Source organism: Martes martes, assembly GCF_963455335.1.
Source record: "Martes martes genome assembly, chromosome: 10".
NCBI classification, from domain to species: domain Eukaryota; kingdom Metazoa; phylum Chordata; class Mammalia; order Carnivora; family Mustelidae; genus Martes; species Martes martes.
The window spans coordinates 110,894,792-110,912,618 of NC_137898.1; the positions used below are offsets into that span (position 1 = coordinate 110,894,792).

The window sequence follows — 17,827 nt, forward strand, 5'->3', positions numbered from 1 at the left end:
GTTCTCGAAATACGATTTCCTGCACGTACGATCTGCACACACTCTAACCATACCATCCCTGCTCTGTGAAGTGTTTACAATATAGGCACATCCTGCACTTGACTAAAAATAGCTGGCAGAAGCCCTTTTTGAAATAGAAGTACCCATGAGGTTAACACTTGCTCTGTCAACTGAGTGCCTGTTGTGCGAGGGACTTTTGTTGACCCGGTGGGCCCGTGCCCGGTGCAGGGCTTAGAAGAGGCCAAGCAGCTGTTGCAAGACCTTCATGCAGTCGCGCGCTTGGATGGAGACCTGTGGCAGCCCAGCCCTTGAGAAATGACAGGGCCCTGCTCCTGCACGCAGATCCAAGCAAGAACAAATACTAAACCATACCACTTTTAGGCTTTATTTTGTTTCGGCGACTTTGCTTGCTGGTACCCCACATTAGCAAGGCAAGCACATACATCCTGGGAGAGAGAAAATACAATATTTTGTGTTTTATCCAGAGGATCTACATATTCATCCCAGGAAAAAAAAACTAGGACTTTGTTGGTCTTTTTGACATTGGGCAGAAAACCCAGGTTCTTATTAGTTAGGGTTCTTCAGGCAAACAGAGCTAGTAGGGTGTGTGTGTGTGTGTGTGTGTGTGTGTGTGTGTGTGTGAGACCCACATGTATATGTGAATATCGAGTCAGATGTAGGTAGATCTATGGATAAAATTGGCTTAGGTGATTGTGGACGCTGACAGGTCCGGAATCTAGAGGGGAGGTCAGCATACTGGAGACCCAGGAAGAGTTGCTGTTCTAGTCCAAAGATAGTTCGGAGGCTAGAAATTTAAAAAGAAGGTGTTGGCAGGGTTGATTCCTTCTGTGGCTTCCCTCCTTGTTTGGTAGATGACTGCCTTCCCTGCCTTCACACAGACTTCCTTCTGTACATGTCCGTGTCCTCGTCTACTTTTCTTAGAAGAACACTAGCTATTGTGGAAGAGGGCGCAACTTAGTGGCCTCATGTAAACTTAATTACCTCTTGAAAGACCCAATCTCCAAACACAGTCATATATTGAGACGCAGGGTGTTAGGGCTTCAACATATAAATTTTGTTGGGGCCACCGTTCAGCCCATAACACTCTGCTTTTCCACAGCTAGGACAGCACCCTCACGAATCTCCCCATTTTTCTTCATTACTTCCCACTAGGTGAGGACAAGCAGGAGGTCTTTGGCGTGCCCTCCAAAGTCCACCGTCCGTTCTCATCGAGCCAACTTGGAGAATGGGGATATCCACTCGAGAGCTGTTTCTCAACTTCACTATTGTCCTGATCACCGTAATTCTTATGTGGCTCCTTGTGAGGTCCTATCAGTACTGAGAAGCCATGTCACGCTCCTGGGATTGACTGCAACTCTCGAGCTGCCTGCTGGATGTCCTGAGCGCCCACTGCTGTCATGGGATGCCTTTCTCAGCACCCCAACTCACCTCTGACCCACAAGCACACTGTCTGAGGTCCTCTACTGTTAGGATCGATTGTGTGTCCTCTAAAGATGCTGTCCACAAGGGCTGTCAAGTATCTGCCAGTGAGCATTAGATCTGTTCCTCAACTCTTCCTGCAAATGTGTTAGACAAGCCACAAGGTTAAAATTAAATGATTCATGATGACGTAGAATTGTAACAAACCCCTGATCTGTCTTCCCGTACGTCCCTTCTCCCCACACTGTCTGCAGCCAAACTCTCCATCAACGCTTCAGAAGAAAGAAATGTTAGAGGAAGTCATTGTCAACCCCTATAGCTATCATGTGAATAAAGTGAAGTCAACTGCAAAATGACTTCTGGGGTTTATTTCGGCTTCTACTTGTGGTGCTGCATTTGACCCTTGGCTGGGATTGAAGTGACAAATGTTACAGTATTTCTGGCATTTGAGATAAGCCAAGATGCTTCAACTGCTGGGGATTTGAAACCACATCAATTAAGATTTGTCACATTTCAAATAATTCTGTTGACTCAGTGTTCCTCAGACTTTCCCTCTAGAGTAGTCCCAAGGACTGAGGGAGAATAAATTTCAGTAGGAGGTCTGGGGCATAGCCTGAAGTGTCCCCTTCAAGCAAAAAAATTTCTTTGAAGTCTTGCATTTTATCTTTAAAATTTACAAGAAATGGATATTGTACCCTATAACATCCCCTTGTTTGTTTTAATGTAAATATTTAAAATCATTGCCAAGGAGTAAAAGTAAGACACGAGTCACAACTCTAAGAGCGCCGTATTTCAGCTTATTACACATGATTATGCACATAGATCTAGTCTTTAATAAACTACAGTTATAACAAGGAGAAAAACAGAAAATACAAATTTACATATGTGTGTATGAAATAGACATTTCTTTTTTTTTTAAAGACTTTATTTATTTGACAGAGATCACAAGCAGGCTGAGAGGCAGGCAGGGCAGGGGTTGGGGGGAAGCAGGCTCCCCACTGAGCAGAGAGCCCAATTCGGGGCTCGATCCCAAGACCTTGGGATCATGACCTGAGTCAAAGGCAGAGGCTTTAACCCACTGAGCCACCCAGGCGCCCCTGAAATAGACATTTCTTAAACATGTTGCTAGGAGGCCCCATACTAGAGAGACCATACTTGTTCTTTCTGCCACTTCTGAGAAAAGAAACGTTGATTCACCTCGTCTTTCCGAGCTCCCTCAGGAAGGTGCTCCCAGCTGAGAATTCAGTCCATCTCTGGGGCAGTGCCTGCCTAACATCGTGGTTCTCAGCCCTGGCCGCCCAACTTATGTGCTTAGGGGTGACTTTTCAAAATATTTATTCGTGATCCTTTTCGGACCAATTAGGTAGAAGCCTTAGGGGGTAGAGCCCAGGCATCTGTATTTTCCCAGATTCCTCTAGATGATTCTGTTGTGCAGCCAGAGTCGGGAATCCCTGACCCTCACTAGAACTTCTCAAACCTTGATGTGATTATGGATCATTGGAAGTGAGGATTCTGATTTGTTCCGATTCTAATTCAGTCTGGACTGGGGCCTGAGATCCTACATTTTATTTTTTTAATTATTATTTTAAAAAATACTTTATTTATTTATTTGACAGAGCGAGCATAAGCAGAGGGAGCAGAAGAAGGAGAAGCAGGATCTCTTCTGAGCAAGGAGCCCGATGCAGGACTTGATCCAAGGACTTGGATCATGACCTGAGCCAAAGGTAGACGCCTCACTGACTGAGCCACCCAGGTGCCCCAAAAGGAGATCCCATTTTAAACAATCTTCTTGGTGAGGCTGGTGCTGTGGTCCAGGGTCTGCACATGAATCAACGCATTAGAATCACCTGGGATCTTCAGAAAACCATCCAAACTTGAGCCCCCTTCCCAGGAGTGTGCAATCTAATTGGTCTGGGGTGAACCCGAGCATTATTCTTTTTCAGAAGGATTCCAGGTGATTCTTCTGTGCAACCAATTATGAACCCGGATATAATTAAGGGAAAAATGGTTTTTTTGAAGGGTTCACAGCAAAAGTTAGGAAATAGCAGTGTATGGTCCTCAATGTCCTGTTCCTCATTTTATTTCATTTCTTTTGAGATTTATTTATTTATTTTGGAGGGGAGGGGCAGAACGAAAGGGGGAAGGAAAGCAGTGGACACCTCCCTCGCCCCACCCAGCCTTGAGCTCCGAGCCTGGTGAAACTCACGCAGGGTTCCATCTTAGGACCCTGAGATCGTGACCTGAGCCAAAATCAAGAGTCGGTCCTGAGCCAGGTGGCCCTCCCGTTCCTATGTTAGAGTCAGACTACACACAGGGATGTGCAGTCGTTAATAATTTAGTGTGCAGTGCGCCTCCTCCTAGACACGGGGCTCACGCTAAGAAGACCTCAGACAATCTACGGCTGTTTGTGTCTGTGTTTGAGAAGGTGTGTGTATGGAAGTGGAGTGGGGAGTGGACAAAATGAGTGACAAGTCTCATCACCTCAGTCAGTGCTGGTGCCGACACTTGCCAGAGCCGCCCTGTACGGAGTCTGCGGTATATGAAGTCCCGTACTGGGCACTTTCCATGTCTTAACACCATTTTGTAGATGTGGGAGCTGAGGACCACAGACCTCACTCGCCAGGGTGACAAAAGCACCATGCTCTTCTCTGTCGGGACTGCAAACAAATCATGCTTTATTATAGATCTCCAAACCATTTGATTATAAGTTTTTACCTTCACGTTCTTTAGCATTCTAGAACGTCACGCTAATGAGATAAAGGTAACAGCTGTAATTCTCTATGTAATTTCTCTGCTCTCCTGCCTTTCTCTTCCTCACTTGCTGTGACTGGATCTCCTGATGGGACCCATTTGCGGACCACATTATGGATCGCCTCTGCGGGCGTAGAACAGCCATTAGCAAATGTATCTGATTTTATCGAGGTTCGGGAGTCCTAGTCATTATACCTAAATTCCCATTTGACTTGTAAGTCTCCTTTCCCTTTTTTTTTTTAAACTTTATTTATTTGAGAGAGAATGGGCAAGAGAACATGAGTGGGGGGGAGGGGCAAAGGGAGATGGAGAAGGAGACTCCCCACGGAGCAGGGAGCCCAGTGTGGGTTCGATCCCAGGACCCCAGGATCATGACCTGAGCTGAAGGCAGACACTTCATCGATGGAGACATCCAGGCGTCCTGTAAGTCTCCTTTCATGTACAACCTTCCCTGAGGCCTCAGGTACCTGAATCATCACAGTTCCCTCAGTGTTGGCCTCACCCACTGAAACAGGGTGCTAGTTCTCCGCAACCAGAACGCTGGATCCTACTTGTTATTCCAGCTCAGGAGCTTGAACCATCACGAGCTTTAGTTTAGTTCGATCAATTCGACAAGTACCTATATGGAACTAGAATGTGTTGGGCGTTATACCACCACTGGGGATAAAATAGCTAATAAGATAGGCAAGTCCCCTGCTCAAGGAGCATTTCATTTACTGGGGGAGACAGATATATGACTGTGTGGTTATAATGGCATAAGTTCTGCAATGAGAGGATAGGGTGGGTGTTGTTGGAAGAAATTCCAGGCAGAGGGAATAGTAAGAATAGAATTTCAAAGGTCAGACAGCATGGCAATTCCAGGAAATTGAAAGTGTCATCACAGCTAAAGCACAAAGAACCTCTCCAACCAGACTGAAGTTATACCCCATGAGGGCGTGTCTCAAGGTTCTGACTGCCTCTGATATCCAAAGTTGGACTGTTTCTGGTTTTCCTCACCGTCATGCCTCCTCACTCAGTGGGAGGGATCTCCTGTCACCAACAATCATCTGAATCATGTCTGGGCTTACACAGGAACCTGACACTGGGCCTGGGAACACCTGGCCACATGTACCCCAGCAGTGAGGAGAGTTCTCCCCACTTACCATCTCATCCTTGGGATGGCTCTCTGTTGGGTAATGGTCTCTTCTCCTAATGAACCCCAGACTGCCCATTCAAGTACCTTATAAAGCTGAGCTGCTTATAGTACAGTGACAACCAACCATATAAATTTTAAAATGAGTATGGAAGTTTTCCTTCCATGTCCATTTTTTGGAACAGTTTCAGGAGAATAGGTATTAATTCTTCTTTAAATGTTTGGTGGACTTCCCCTGGGAAGCCGTCTGGGCCTGGGCTCATGTTTTTTTGAGAGACTTTTGATTACTACTTCAATTTCCTTGCTGGTTTTGGGTCTGTTCAGGTTTTCTATTTCTTCCTGGTTCACTTTTGGTAGTTTATACATTCTAGGAATGCATCCATTTCTTCCAGATTGTCAAATTTGCTCATAATATGTTCTTATAATTGTTTGTATTTCTTTGGTGTTGGTTGTGATCTCTCCTCTTTCACTCATGATTTTATTTATTTGGGTCCTTTCTCTTTTCTTTTTGATAAGTCTGGCCAGGGGTTTATCAATCTTATTAATTCTTTCAAAGAACCAGCTCCTAGTTTTGTTGATCTGTTCTACTGTTCTTTTGGTTTCTATTTCAGTGATTTCTGCTCTGATCTTTATTATTTCTCTTCTCCTGCTGGGTTTAGGCTTTCTTTCCTGTTCTTTCTCCAGCTCCTTTAGGTGTTAGGGTTAGGCTGTGTACTTGAGACCTTTCTTGTTTCTTGAGAAAGGCTTGTATCGCTATATGCTTTCCTCTCAGGACCGCCTTTGCTGCATCCAAAAGATTTTGAACAGTTGTATTTTCATTTTCATTTGTTTCCATGAATTTTTAAAAATTCTTCTTTAGGGGCGCCTGGGTGGCTCAGTGGGTTAAGCCGCTGCCTTCGGCTCAGGTCATGATCTCAGGGTCCTGGGATCGAGTCCCGCATCGGGCTCTCTGCTCAGCAGGGAGCCTGCTTCCCTCTATCTCTCTCTGCCGGCCTCTGTCTACTGTGATCTCTCTCTGTCAAATGAATAAATAAATAAATCTTAAAAAAAAAAATTCTTCTTTAATTTCCTGGTTGACCCATTCCTTCTTTAGTAGGATACTCTTTAGCTTCTTTTGAAAGAAGTTGAGTTCTTTCCAACTTTCCTCTTGTGACTGTTTGAGTTTCAAAGCATTGTGGTCTGAAAATATGTAGGAAATGATCCTAATCTTCTGGTATTGGTTGAGACCTGATTTGTGATCCAGGATGTGATCTATTTTGGAGAATGTTCCATGTGCACTAGAGAAGAATGTGTATTCTGTTGCTTTGGGATGGAATGTTCTGAATATATCTGTGATGTTCATCTGGCCCAGTGTGTCATTTAGAGTTTTTTTCCTTGTTGATCTTTTGCTTAGATGATCTGTCCATTTCAGTGAGGGGGGTGTTAAAGTCCCCTACTATTACTGTATTATTGCCAATGTGTTTCTTTGATTTTGTTATTAATTGGCTTATATAATTGGCCCCATGTTAGGGGTGTAAATATTTACAAATGTTAGATTTTCTTGTTGGATAGACCCTTTAAGTATGATATAATGTCTTTCTTCACCTCTTATTATAGTCTTTGGTTTAAAATCTAATTTGTCTGATAGAAGGATTGCCAACCCAGCTTTCTTTTGATGTCCATTATTAGCATGGTAAATGGTTTTCTGCTGAGGAATCCTTCTTTAGAAGGCAGTCTCACATGAAAAGGTAGAGGTTGGATGTGCAGTTTTATTTTCTTCCACCTTCTTCCTATTCTTATTTGTTTAGAGTCAAAAGAGCAAGATTCACAGAAAAAAGGCGTTTCTTGTTCCTTGGAGAGAGAAAGAGAAAGAGAGAACAAGCAGTGGAGAGGGAGGGAGAAGCAGACTCCCTGCTGAACAGGGATCCTGACGCAGGGCTCCCTCCCAGGACCCTGCCATCATGACCTGAGCTGAAGGCAGCCACCGAACTGACTGAGCACCCCAGGTGCGCATCCCTAGGACACAATTCTTGTGCCATTCCCCATGCCCACTAGCCATTTGGGTGCGTGAGACCTGTCATTCCTGTATGGGATCCCAGAGCCTTCCTCAGCAGGCGGGTATGTGTATTACCTCCTTGAGACCTCACTACCCAGAATCTTGTCCTGAATACCTAGAGTACCCCCATTAGGTAGGGATCAAATAAACTAAACTGGTTCTGTGCCTCTTTCCTCCAAACACATTAACCATCATTCTCCTGCATGTGTTTCATCATTTTCTTGCTTTTAGAATGTCTTTTAAAAATGTTTGGCACGGAAGACCTTTTTGAGCTGACTTATGTCTACCTGTATCTTCTTTTCTGTTTACCTGTCCCATGTGCCCCACTCCACCCCTCATTTCCCACTGTCTCTTACTATTTGTAGTTTTCAAGTATGCCATGCTCTCTTACAGTGCTGTGACCTTGTACATCTCTTCCCTTTGTCTGAACTTTCTTCTCTTTCTTTTCCTGGCTAATGCATTTGTTAAGATTGCCATTAAGTGTTATTACCTCTTGGAGGTTATCCCCAGATGATTCTCTTTATGTTTCATGCCTCACGTGTTCTTAGCTCTTATCCCATTGCATAGTTCGTTGTTTGTCTCTCTTGTTTCTTTTTAGTCCATGGGTGATGGAGGGGGGGTGGTCTCATTTCAAAGCTAAATTTTAGTTCCTAGCTGGTGGACCATCATCACCAGGTAAGTATCCATTGAATCCATCAAGAAATGCTTGGCTGGATGTAATAATCCTGGGAATAGACATGTACCTGTTTCTTTGATTAGACACATGATATCTGCTCACCACAGTATAAGAAAAGAGGGGCATGAAATCTGTGCTCTGAAAACTCTCTCACAGTAATGAACAAAGCAAACTTCCTTTAAACTTTAGACAGTTGAAACAGCTTTTCCAAAGGCAGTTTGCGTCTTTATGAAATATTCATGGGGCTTGCTTCTTTTAATCTATCTCTGTCACCACCGTGAACAGTTTGACAGTATTTAGAGATGACTCAGCAAAGCCCAATGTGTTGAGCACATATTTGAGTTCATCTACACAAACAGGGTGATACTGAAGAAATTTCCATTTTTCAAGTTGTATAAAGTTAGGGTTAAACTTCATTTATAAACACCATAGTTAAACAAAACCTACAGTCTACCTACTGTGTGTAAATAAGAGAAACTTACTTCTTTTACCTTGTTAAGTATCCATTTTCGTTCATACCTTAAGAGTGAGAAGCCTGGACAGAAAGGACAGAAGGCTCAGAAAGGACAGTTGATTAGTCCTAAGACAGAGCTAATGAGAGGTGGAGCTGAGAGGCAAATCCAGTTCTTTCCAGCTCTGACTGCAGAGAGCTCTTTTGAATCACAGGGCTGCCCCTTTGCATTATCAGATGAGTGAGTCTAGGGGAGAAGGCACAATCCCTTAATCTGGGCTGAAAGTGCCAAAGGATAGTATATATCAGAGATCTCCAGGCAAATAATTTAATTACTCTATAGGTCAATCATACAGGGTGTGTAACGTACACAACTCTATTTCCTAAGAGTTTGATACAAAGTCCTGAAATCATCTTTTCTTTGTTAGTCAACTGAGCAGTAGACAAGAAAGGACAAGAATATTGATGGGTGATTTAAGCTATTTTCAATGTGTCAGTGTTATCTATGGGGATTAAGTAGAAATGACAGCTTGTCTACAACATTAGCCTCTTATACACACTTGTAGGAATTTGTCACATGAAGATGTTTTCATCTCCCATTCATTAGATCATTTAAAAATAAAGCACTGGAAAAAGTACGGTCTTTGGATTCACAGACTATATTTTGTGTATTAACCTGTGACCCCAGATAAGTTACCAAACTTTTGTGAGCCACAATTTTCTTAGGCAGAACAATAGAGAATAATATTTTCTTTGTAGGAAGTTTAGACATTATTTAGATATCCTGCGTTTAATTAGAGTGCCTGGAAATTAGCAAATACTCATTAAACAATAGTTAATATTGTAACATAAATAATGTGTGTATAATGTTTGGAACATTGTAACCCTAAAAAAGTGTTAAAGATTTGTGGTAAGGAATTCCACTAAGATTTCAATGCTATTTCTTTTAAGAGGGAAAATGAAACACTTTGTAAAGTTTGATTTTTTTTTTTTCAAAGCAGAGGAAAGGGATAGGAGAATGGCTGATTCCTTTACTCCAAAAGAGTACAGTATTTTTCTCAAAATGCGAGGACCATTTGATGATACCTGGATTTCTGTGCCAACCCCAAAACTACTGATGGAATCTCTAGGAGTAGGGTCTGGCTTGCTACCTTTTAAACCTGCTCCCTAGATGATTCTTATTTCCCTAAAGCTTGAGAACCACGTATCTGCAACGTCCACACATGCCAACCCACACGATTTGCATCTCTAATACTATTAAGGATTTGGGTGCTGGCTGGACTCACAAGTTCTCCCAGTTTCACTTTCTCAGAGGAATCACAGAATTCTCACTCCATCCCCTTGAACTGCTAATATATGTTCTTTTTTTTTTTTTTTTAAAGATTTTATTTATTTATTTGTCAGAGAGAGAGCGGGAGAGAGAGCGAGCGAGCACAGATAGAGGCAGAGGGAGAAGCAGGCTCCCCGCCAAGCAAGGAGCCCGATGTGGGACTCGATCCCAGGACGCCAGGATCATGACCTGAGCCGAAGGCAGCGGATTAACCAACTGAGCCACCCAGGTGTCCCGCTAATATATGTTCTTGTTCCTCCTCCTCTTTACAGGGAAAGCTCTCCTTGCACCCTCTATACCCTATTCTTAATCGTTCCCACACTGAATCTATAGATTCTCTCTCAAAAGCATTTGCTGCTTTGTACCTGCAGATTCAGATGCTCTCTACACCTCTACTACTACTACTACTACTAATAGTATTTCTAAACCTGAGGTTATGTAGTGTGTTAGCTTGTATACAAGAGTTCTATTTGGATACATTTTCAAAGAAAATGTTGGAACTGTCACTCAAATTTTGAAGCATTACAACCATAAACATCAAGAGATCTTCCAAATTATGTTCCCATTTGATCCTCACCTTCTTCCTGGCAATGAGACTGCACCCAAGGCTAGAACATCAGCGGAAAGCAGTCTTCTCATTAGACCTCAGATTTTAAAAAACGCAGAAATTTGTTACGTTCTCCCTGTGTGGGTAAAGTGAAAATGACTTTTCTCAGCAGCAGCTGTTTCATCCAGGGTCTGCCTGATGTGATACTGGTCTGGTAGCAATGTTCACAGGCTCCAGACAATACTGTCTGACCCAGATCCACCTGCGAATCGTTTCTCTTCCAACCACTTACTCGCTTTAGAGTCCTCTGACACAGACTCAAAAAGGCCATGGAGGGAAAAAAAAAGTCTATTTTCAACACATGCTGGGTCTACAGTGACATGCAAAGTGATACCCAGCCCCCCCGTCCATGTCCTGCCAAGTCCTAAGGTGATTTGTCTTCTCAATGCAACCTGTCTTAAAGCCACTAACTTTAACGATGGTTCTGGACCAGTTCATTTTGAATACCACTTATGAAAGATCATATCATTGACATTGATTATTATTGATGATTAGCCTCTAAGCCATAATGTGTTCTCTTCCTGAGAACGCATATTTCACAATAGATATCATGAAATATATTTTCCTTGAAGACGTCTGTACTTGTTCCCATCTTTTCTATCTTCTCCTGATATTTTCAGGAACTTATTTTTATACCATAATGATTAATATGACTATTGACTGAGGCTGTATTTAATCTGTAAATCAATCCCCCAAATAAAAGCACATTTTTTTCTATTTACAGTGAAAAGTCAAAGCAAGCCCCATCTTTAGTCCTAGCTATATAAACCACACGACCCCTCCTCTATGGAGATGAGAATGAAGGAATATCTCCTATGGGAGAAAAGGATGCAGTAGTACCCAATAATAAGGCATGTATTTTGATAAGTACTATTTTTTATTTGCAATTCAAAGATGTGCTTCTGAATATTAGATATGATGACTTAAAAAAAAAGTAACGGGGGCGCCTGGGTGGCTCAGTGGGTTAAGCCTCTGCCTTCAGCTCAGGTCATGATCTCAGGGTCCTGGGATCGAGTCCCGCATCGGGCTCTCTGCTTGGCGGGGAGCCTGCTTCCTCCTCTCTCTCTCTCTGCTTGCCTCTCTGCCTACTTGTGATCTCTCTCTGTCAAATAAATAAATAAAGTCTTAAAAAAAATAAAAAAAAAAGTAACAGAAGTCTTTTTCTACCTGGGTGCCAATCAAAAAAAGAACTCAGTCCTTTTTTTTTTTTTTTAAAGAGTGAAATGCTGGGTGGCAGTTTTATGGTTTTATTAACACAAATGTGATATGCATACAAGCTGTCTATTCATTTTCTTCACTGCACAGCCTGGCGTCGAGACTGGTGACTCTGATTGCCAGCTGGGCTGTTTTGTCCACAGTAGCTTTGTGGTTCTTGGAGGAGACATTGTGAGCAGTCTCTGCACAGTAAGCTTTGTTGCACATCAACAGCACTTCAAGCTCCTTGACATTGTGGAGTAGGAACTTCTGGAAGCCACTGGGCAAATGCGCTTTGTTGTCTTGTTTCTTCCGTAACCAATGTTGGGCATCCAGATCTGGCTCTTGAATCTTCTGCACACCCTATTGTCAATGCTTCTGGGTTTCCACCAGTTGTGCTTAATTTGGACATATTGGTCTGACGGGTGCTGGATGAACCTCTTGGTTCTCTTTTTAATGATTTTATGCTTCACCAGAAGTCTGAGGGCAGCCATGATGCCATCGACTCGAAGCTCATGGTGGTCGGTCGGTTTTGTTAGGTGGTCAGGCCACAGCAGCAACCCCAAGACCAGAAAACCAGTAACAGATGGCTGTTACCTCCGCAGGCAGCGCCGAGGAAGAGAGGGGAAGGAACTCAGTCATTTTCAAAAAAATTTTAAAATTTGAATTATAGTTAGTTAACAGCCAGTGCAATATTGGCTTCAGAAGTAGAATTCAGTGATTCGTTACTTATATACAACACCCAAGGCTCATTATAACAAATGAAGAACTCAGATCTGAAATATGAGTTTTATATCTTACTATACTATTTAATTAAAACTGGTTATAACACTTCATTATAATGTCTTATATTTTCTGGAAAGAGAAATTTATTCAAATTTTGTTTAGCTGGAGTTTCCCTGAGGCTTTTGGAACTCTTTGGTAAAGTGAGTGGTCTTAAGCTACTCTTGCACTAAGGGAAACAACATGGAAATAGTGTTGACAAAAAATAAAGTTTCTAAAAAAGGAAGAAAGAAAGAAAAAATTAGAAACCTTTCAAATGAAGTCTTCACGTTGGGCAGCATCCAATGATGATACTTAAACTAGACCAAGTGATATAGGCATGAACTTCAATGGAGAGGCAGGAGAGGTTCCCCCACAATAATTTGGGGCTAATCTCAAACATAGGGAGTCATTTTCTCTTCACTACCAGACCGATAAATTTTCTGGAATGTTTCAGCTAGAGAGAATTTCAAAGATACTTGGCTCAACCGTGAAATTTTAGGGTGGGCAACCAAGCTTAAAAAAGTTAAGCAACTGGGGCACCTGGGTGGCTCAGTGGGTTAAGCCTCTGCCTTCGGCTCAGGTCATGATCCCAGAGTCCTGGGATCGAGCCCCACATCGGGCTCTCTGCTCAGCAGGGAGCCTGCTTCTCCCTTCCTATCTGCCTGCCTCTCTGCCTACTTGTGATTTCTCTCTCTGTCAAATAAAAAATTAAATAATTTAAAAAAAAAAGTTAAGCAACTACTCTTGATCTGTTAGTTGCAATTTGGGGACAAGAAGCCACATATCCTGATGTTTAGGCCACCAGTTTTCAACTGACACCACCAAATAATTGGATTTCTGTGATGGAATCTCTCTTCATAGGTCTCAGAATGGGGGGAGGGGCAAAATCCAGTTCTTTTAGGTGGTGGCCCAAAGAGTAGATCTCATTCTGTTTGTATGCAACTGGAAATATGTGATTATGTGGCTCCCCAAGGCCAAGTTTGCCTTGCCATAGGCCAGAAAATACAATGGGACTTCATCCTGGCTAGATGTCCAGGCCTGTCTGCACAGAATTCAGCTAAGAGTGCAGTTACCCAGAAAGTGTGGGCTCAGGGGTGTTGGATCAGAAAACTGCAGAATCTCCCAGAACTTTTCTTTAGAGTCTTTAGCCTTTATTATTATGGCTGGAAGGAGGAAAATGTCAGCAAGGGTTAAAATTTTAGCCACAGGGAGGAACAAGCAGCTCCTGTGACCTCTGAGATTTCCTACAATATCACTGGATGCTTTCCCTGAGAACTTTCTTTACAACTCAGATGCTAAAACCAGCTGCTTTCAGATATCTTTTGCTACTCTCAAGGAACATGATCTAAATATGAATCATCACAGGCACCAAGACCTTGGCTAGAAAATCTTCCTAGTGACATAGTATCCTATTCCCTGAGTGATGCCAGAGGAATTCTTTCCACAGCTTCTTCCTCAGAAGAGAGGCAATAGGGCATAGTGAAAAAAGCACTGGCTTTGGCTACCGCTGAAGTATTCATCCTGACTCAGCCATTTATGGGCTGTGTGACCTATGCTAAGCAAAATAATTTCCCAGAGCTGCAATGTCCAATCTAAAAATGGAAATAATGTTACGTACCTCCGAAGGTAGTGAAAAAGTAGAAATAGTACATCTCAAGTATTCTAATACAGTAGATTCTAGATAAATTATAACTTGTAACTATGACGCATAGGTTGAGTGTGATTACCATCTCTTTATAAATTAAGCTTGTGAGATTTACTACCCCACCAAGTCCTACACATGGATCAGAGCATGTGTGTGTTGGGGGTGGGAGTTTATATGAGAGAAGGCAAGAATAAGAAATAAGATCTGCGGCGCCTGGGTGGCTCACTCAGGTAAGGGTCCAACTCTTGATTTTGGTACAAGTTATGATCTCAGGGTGGTGTGACTGAGCACATGGGCTCTGTGCTGAGCGGGAGGGGAGGGTCTGCTTTACTCCCTCTCTCTCAGCCAACGCCCCCAAATAAATAAATAAATCTTTTAAAAATTATTTATTTATTTATTTGACAGAGATCACAAGTAGGCAGAGAGGCAGGCAGAGAGAGAGAGGAGGAAGCAGGCTCCCACTGAGCAGAGAGCCCGATGCGGGGCTCGATCCCAGGACCCTGAGATCATGACCTGAGCCGAAGGCAGAGGCTTGAACCCACTGAGCCACCCAGGTGCCCCAAATAAATAAATATTTTTTAAAAAAACAAGAAAGACCTAATTTTCACCTTTTTTACTAAGGTGTTAGTATTCTCTTTTCCCCTTACCTTTCTTGTTACTTACTTTACTGAGAATGCTTCTGTAGTTTCCCCATTAGATATGATATTTGATGTAAATTTCTGGTAGATAACTTTTACCTCATAAGGAAAATTTCTTTTCTTTTTAAAATTTCTTTTCTATTTTGAATTTGTTAATTAAAAGAATCAGGGTATGGATTTAGCTTTACCAAATGTTATTCCTTTGAGATTATCATCTAAGTTTTTTTTTCTCATTTGATCTGGTAATTAATTAATCTACTTACATTCCAGGGATATATCCTACCTGATCAGAATGTATCACTCTTTCACTGTACTACCAGTTAGGGTGGCCAGTAATGCTGGCGGCAAATATTTGCACAAAAATGTAGAGCAATAAGCAGGGCAGAGTTTATTTACTCTCCAAGGGTGGAAAGAGGCCAGGCATGGAGGGAGATGTTGGCCCTATGTTTGTTAGGCTGGGCCTTTAAAGGGATTTTATGATGTGGGTTGCAGTTGCACCCACAGGGGAGGGTTTGTGAGGAGGGTCAACTCTTGGCCAGGTAGAGCACAAGTAACAAGTTTCAGAGTTGGGGGTGGAGGGGTAGGGGTGGGGAAGCCTCTGTCCAGGGACCTTCCAGAATGTGTGTTGTGGTCTGGCTAGAGAGGAATATGTTTTGTAGTTGTCTATTTTCTGAGGATGAGGGGCTCCGTGACCTGGAAAAACAAAGAGTCAGGGCCAAGTACAGACACCCGCAAGTTTTATCAGTAAGCTCTGCTGGGGAGGGGGCTTTGAATAGAACTCTCGCTACCAGAGTCAGAGTCATAGCGGTTCATGGAGAGCTCAAGAAGTGGCTTCATACACAGAATTAGGGCCTTCATTTCTTCAGTTCTTACTCTTCTGTGATTTTTCCAATATCCCCTAGCTCTCAAGAGCAACTTTTCATGGTCCTTAGAAAGCTGGAGTTAGAAAGCAGGAGTACTGTTGTAGTTGTTGTTTTTCCATGCAGTTGCATACTTTCCATAGCTGGGTCTGGCTCAGGAACAAAGGGTAGAAACAAAAGAGGGAGAAAACAATAGAGTTTCCTTCAACACTGTTCAGATCACAGGGACTCCTTTTCTCAGTTCTCATGTAATAAAGAAGGATTTTCTCCGGGTTTTAGGTGCCTGCACCTCATCACAGCTGCTTTGTTGCAAGAGTTGTGGCTTTAAGACTACACAGGGCAGGGTCAGGAGATTAATAAAAGAAAAAAGTGGGAGATTTTCTTCAAATTCACAATCCCCTACCTGGTCCTCTGACTAGAAAATAGAGGTTTCTCTGGGAGCTAGTCTGTTGACACATGCTGTGTAGTTCCAGGATTTGGGCTTGTCCTAGAGTCTGAATTAAAAGACTGGGGTAGATAAATAAAAACCAGAAAACTCACTATTTTAATAGTTGTTAGATGATTTTAGAGAAAGATATAGAGTGAGGTTTATTCATTTTAGGCAAAAGCAGAAGTTCCTGAAGTCTAGATTTGAACCATCTAACCCGCTGACCAGATTAAGATGATAACAGATTCTTAGTGGGGCAGTGGTCTGGTGGAGCAAATGAAAACCCTTTTGGGAGAGACTCTCTCATAATCCTAGAGCTCCACTTATTTTTATAATTTCTGATATGGAATATCTGCACTCAATTAAAAAAAAGGCACATGAAGAGACACAAGAAGATGATAAAAAACGAGAAACAACGGACAATAAAGAAGACCCACAGAGAACAGACACGGACTTTGAAATAACCGCTAACATGGTCAAGGAAAAAATATATAGTTATAAAGTTGTCCCTTATATTCTGCTGCGGCTGCCTTTTTGTTTTGTTTTTCCCTGCGAAAACATTTATTTTTCCATTTGGTCCAGGTGTGGGAGAGGTCTCGCGCGTGGCTGAAAAGCTGTCTAGTGGCTGCACTGAGAGGCTCAGGCAGAAGCTCCGACACCAGGGGGACAGGAGGGGGACACTACAGGGGCCCCTCAAAGCCTGCTGGGCTCCAGAGGCTCTGGTTGTGCTTGAGAGCTGAGTCAGGGGGCCGCCATCTTCCTGACGGGGTCACCTCCTCGCCCCGGAAGTGGTTCTCCGGAAGCTCACAGACACGGGGGGGCCTGCGCCGGCAGGGCACGCCCGAGGGCTCTGGCTCTGGGCGGGCGCCCCTCACGTTCTTCTCCAGAACCACCACCGTGGCCTCCACGGCGGCCTCGGGACTACCCCCCTTTGTCGGTGGAGGCCTCGTGCGGGTCCTGGAAGAGGGCGCAGCCCCGTGTTGGGTTGGCGCCTTCCAGCGACGCCAGCGTCCTCGCGCTTCTCCTCCGGCGATCCTGAAGAAGTGGCCGCGCGGGGCAGAGCCACGTGGAGGCGGCGGACACCGGAGCCCCGAGACAGGTAGGCTGGCACCCGGCCGGTGAGCGTCGCGAGCGGGGTGCACGCGGGCTCCGCCCGGCCGGACTAGTCCTGACGTATCCGGGTGTGCGAGCTTGGCGGGCTCGAGCGAGCGCGTGGGCCGGGGCCGCGGGGAAGGCTGGCTGCGGACGGGCTTCTCGAGGTCGCGCCTGGGAGGGAGGGTGGCGGGTGGTCGGAGGCCAGACCGAGGGGCGTCTGGGGTCTGTGCCGCCCACACCCTGAGAAAGCCGGGGGCAGACGGGCCTCACTATCGGGCGCACTGCCCGCCCTTCTACTAAATGGGTTGAGTTCGCTGTATGGGAGTGTGGGGGGATCCCTTTAGAAGAAAAGAATGTGGGATGCGTGGGGGGCTCAGTGAAGCGTCTGCCTCGGGCTCGGGTCCTGGGATCGAGCCCCACACCGGGCTCCTTGCTCGGCGGGGAGCCTGCGTCTCCCTCTGCCTGCCGCTCTCCCTGCGTGTGCTCATTCCGTCTCTGACTAAATCTTTAAGGGGAGAAAAAAAAAAAAAAGGAGGGAAAAGTGTTACAAAGTCAGCGACCTTTCCAGAATAAACAGTACTATGGGCTGTCTGGAGGTTAAAGAACTAGTTAGAGTCACTTTTACTTGGCCCGTATTTTTATTTCTAAAACTGTATTTACTTCCATATTTTGAGATTTTACTTTTAAATAATCTCTACACCCAAGGTGGGGCTCAGGCTCATAGCCCGCGGATCAACAGTCGCATGCTCAATGGGATGAGCCAGTCAGGCGCCCCTAAAGC

At 43.9% G+C, this 17,827-nt stretch overlaps 1 protein-coding gene across 1 annotated transcript; it reads left to right on the top strand.

Annotated features, from left to right (window-relative positions):
* Nucleotides 1–1,179: 1,179 nt before the first annotated feature.
* Nucleotides 1,180–2,292, top strand: SLN (sarcolipin). Its single transcript, XM_080815321.1, has one exon. The coding sequence runs from the start codon at nucleotides 1,247–1,249 to the stop codon at nucleotides 1,340–1,342; it is 96 nt and encodes a 31-aa protein (XP_080671447.1). The 5' UTR covers nucleotides 1,180–1,246; the 3' UTR covers nucleotides 1,343–2,292.
* The last annotated feature ends 15,535 nt before the right edge of the window (nucleotides 2,293–17,827 follow it).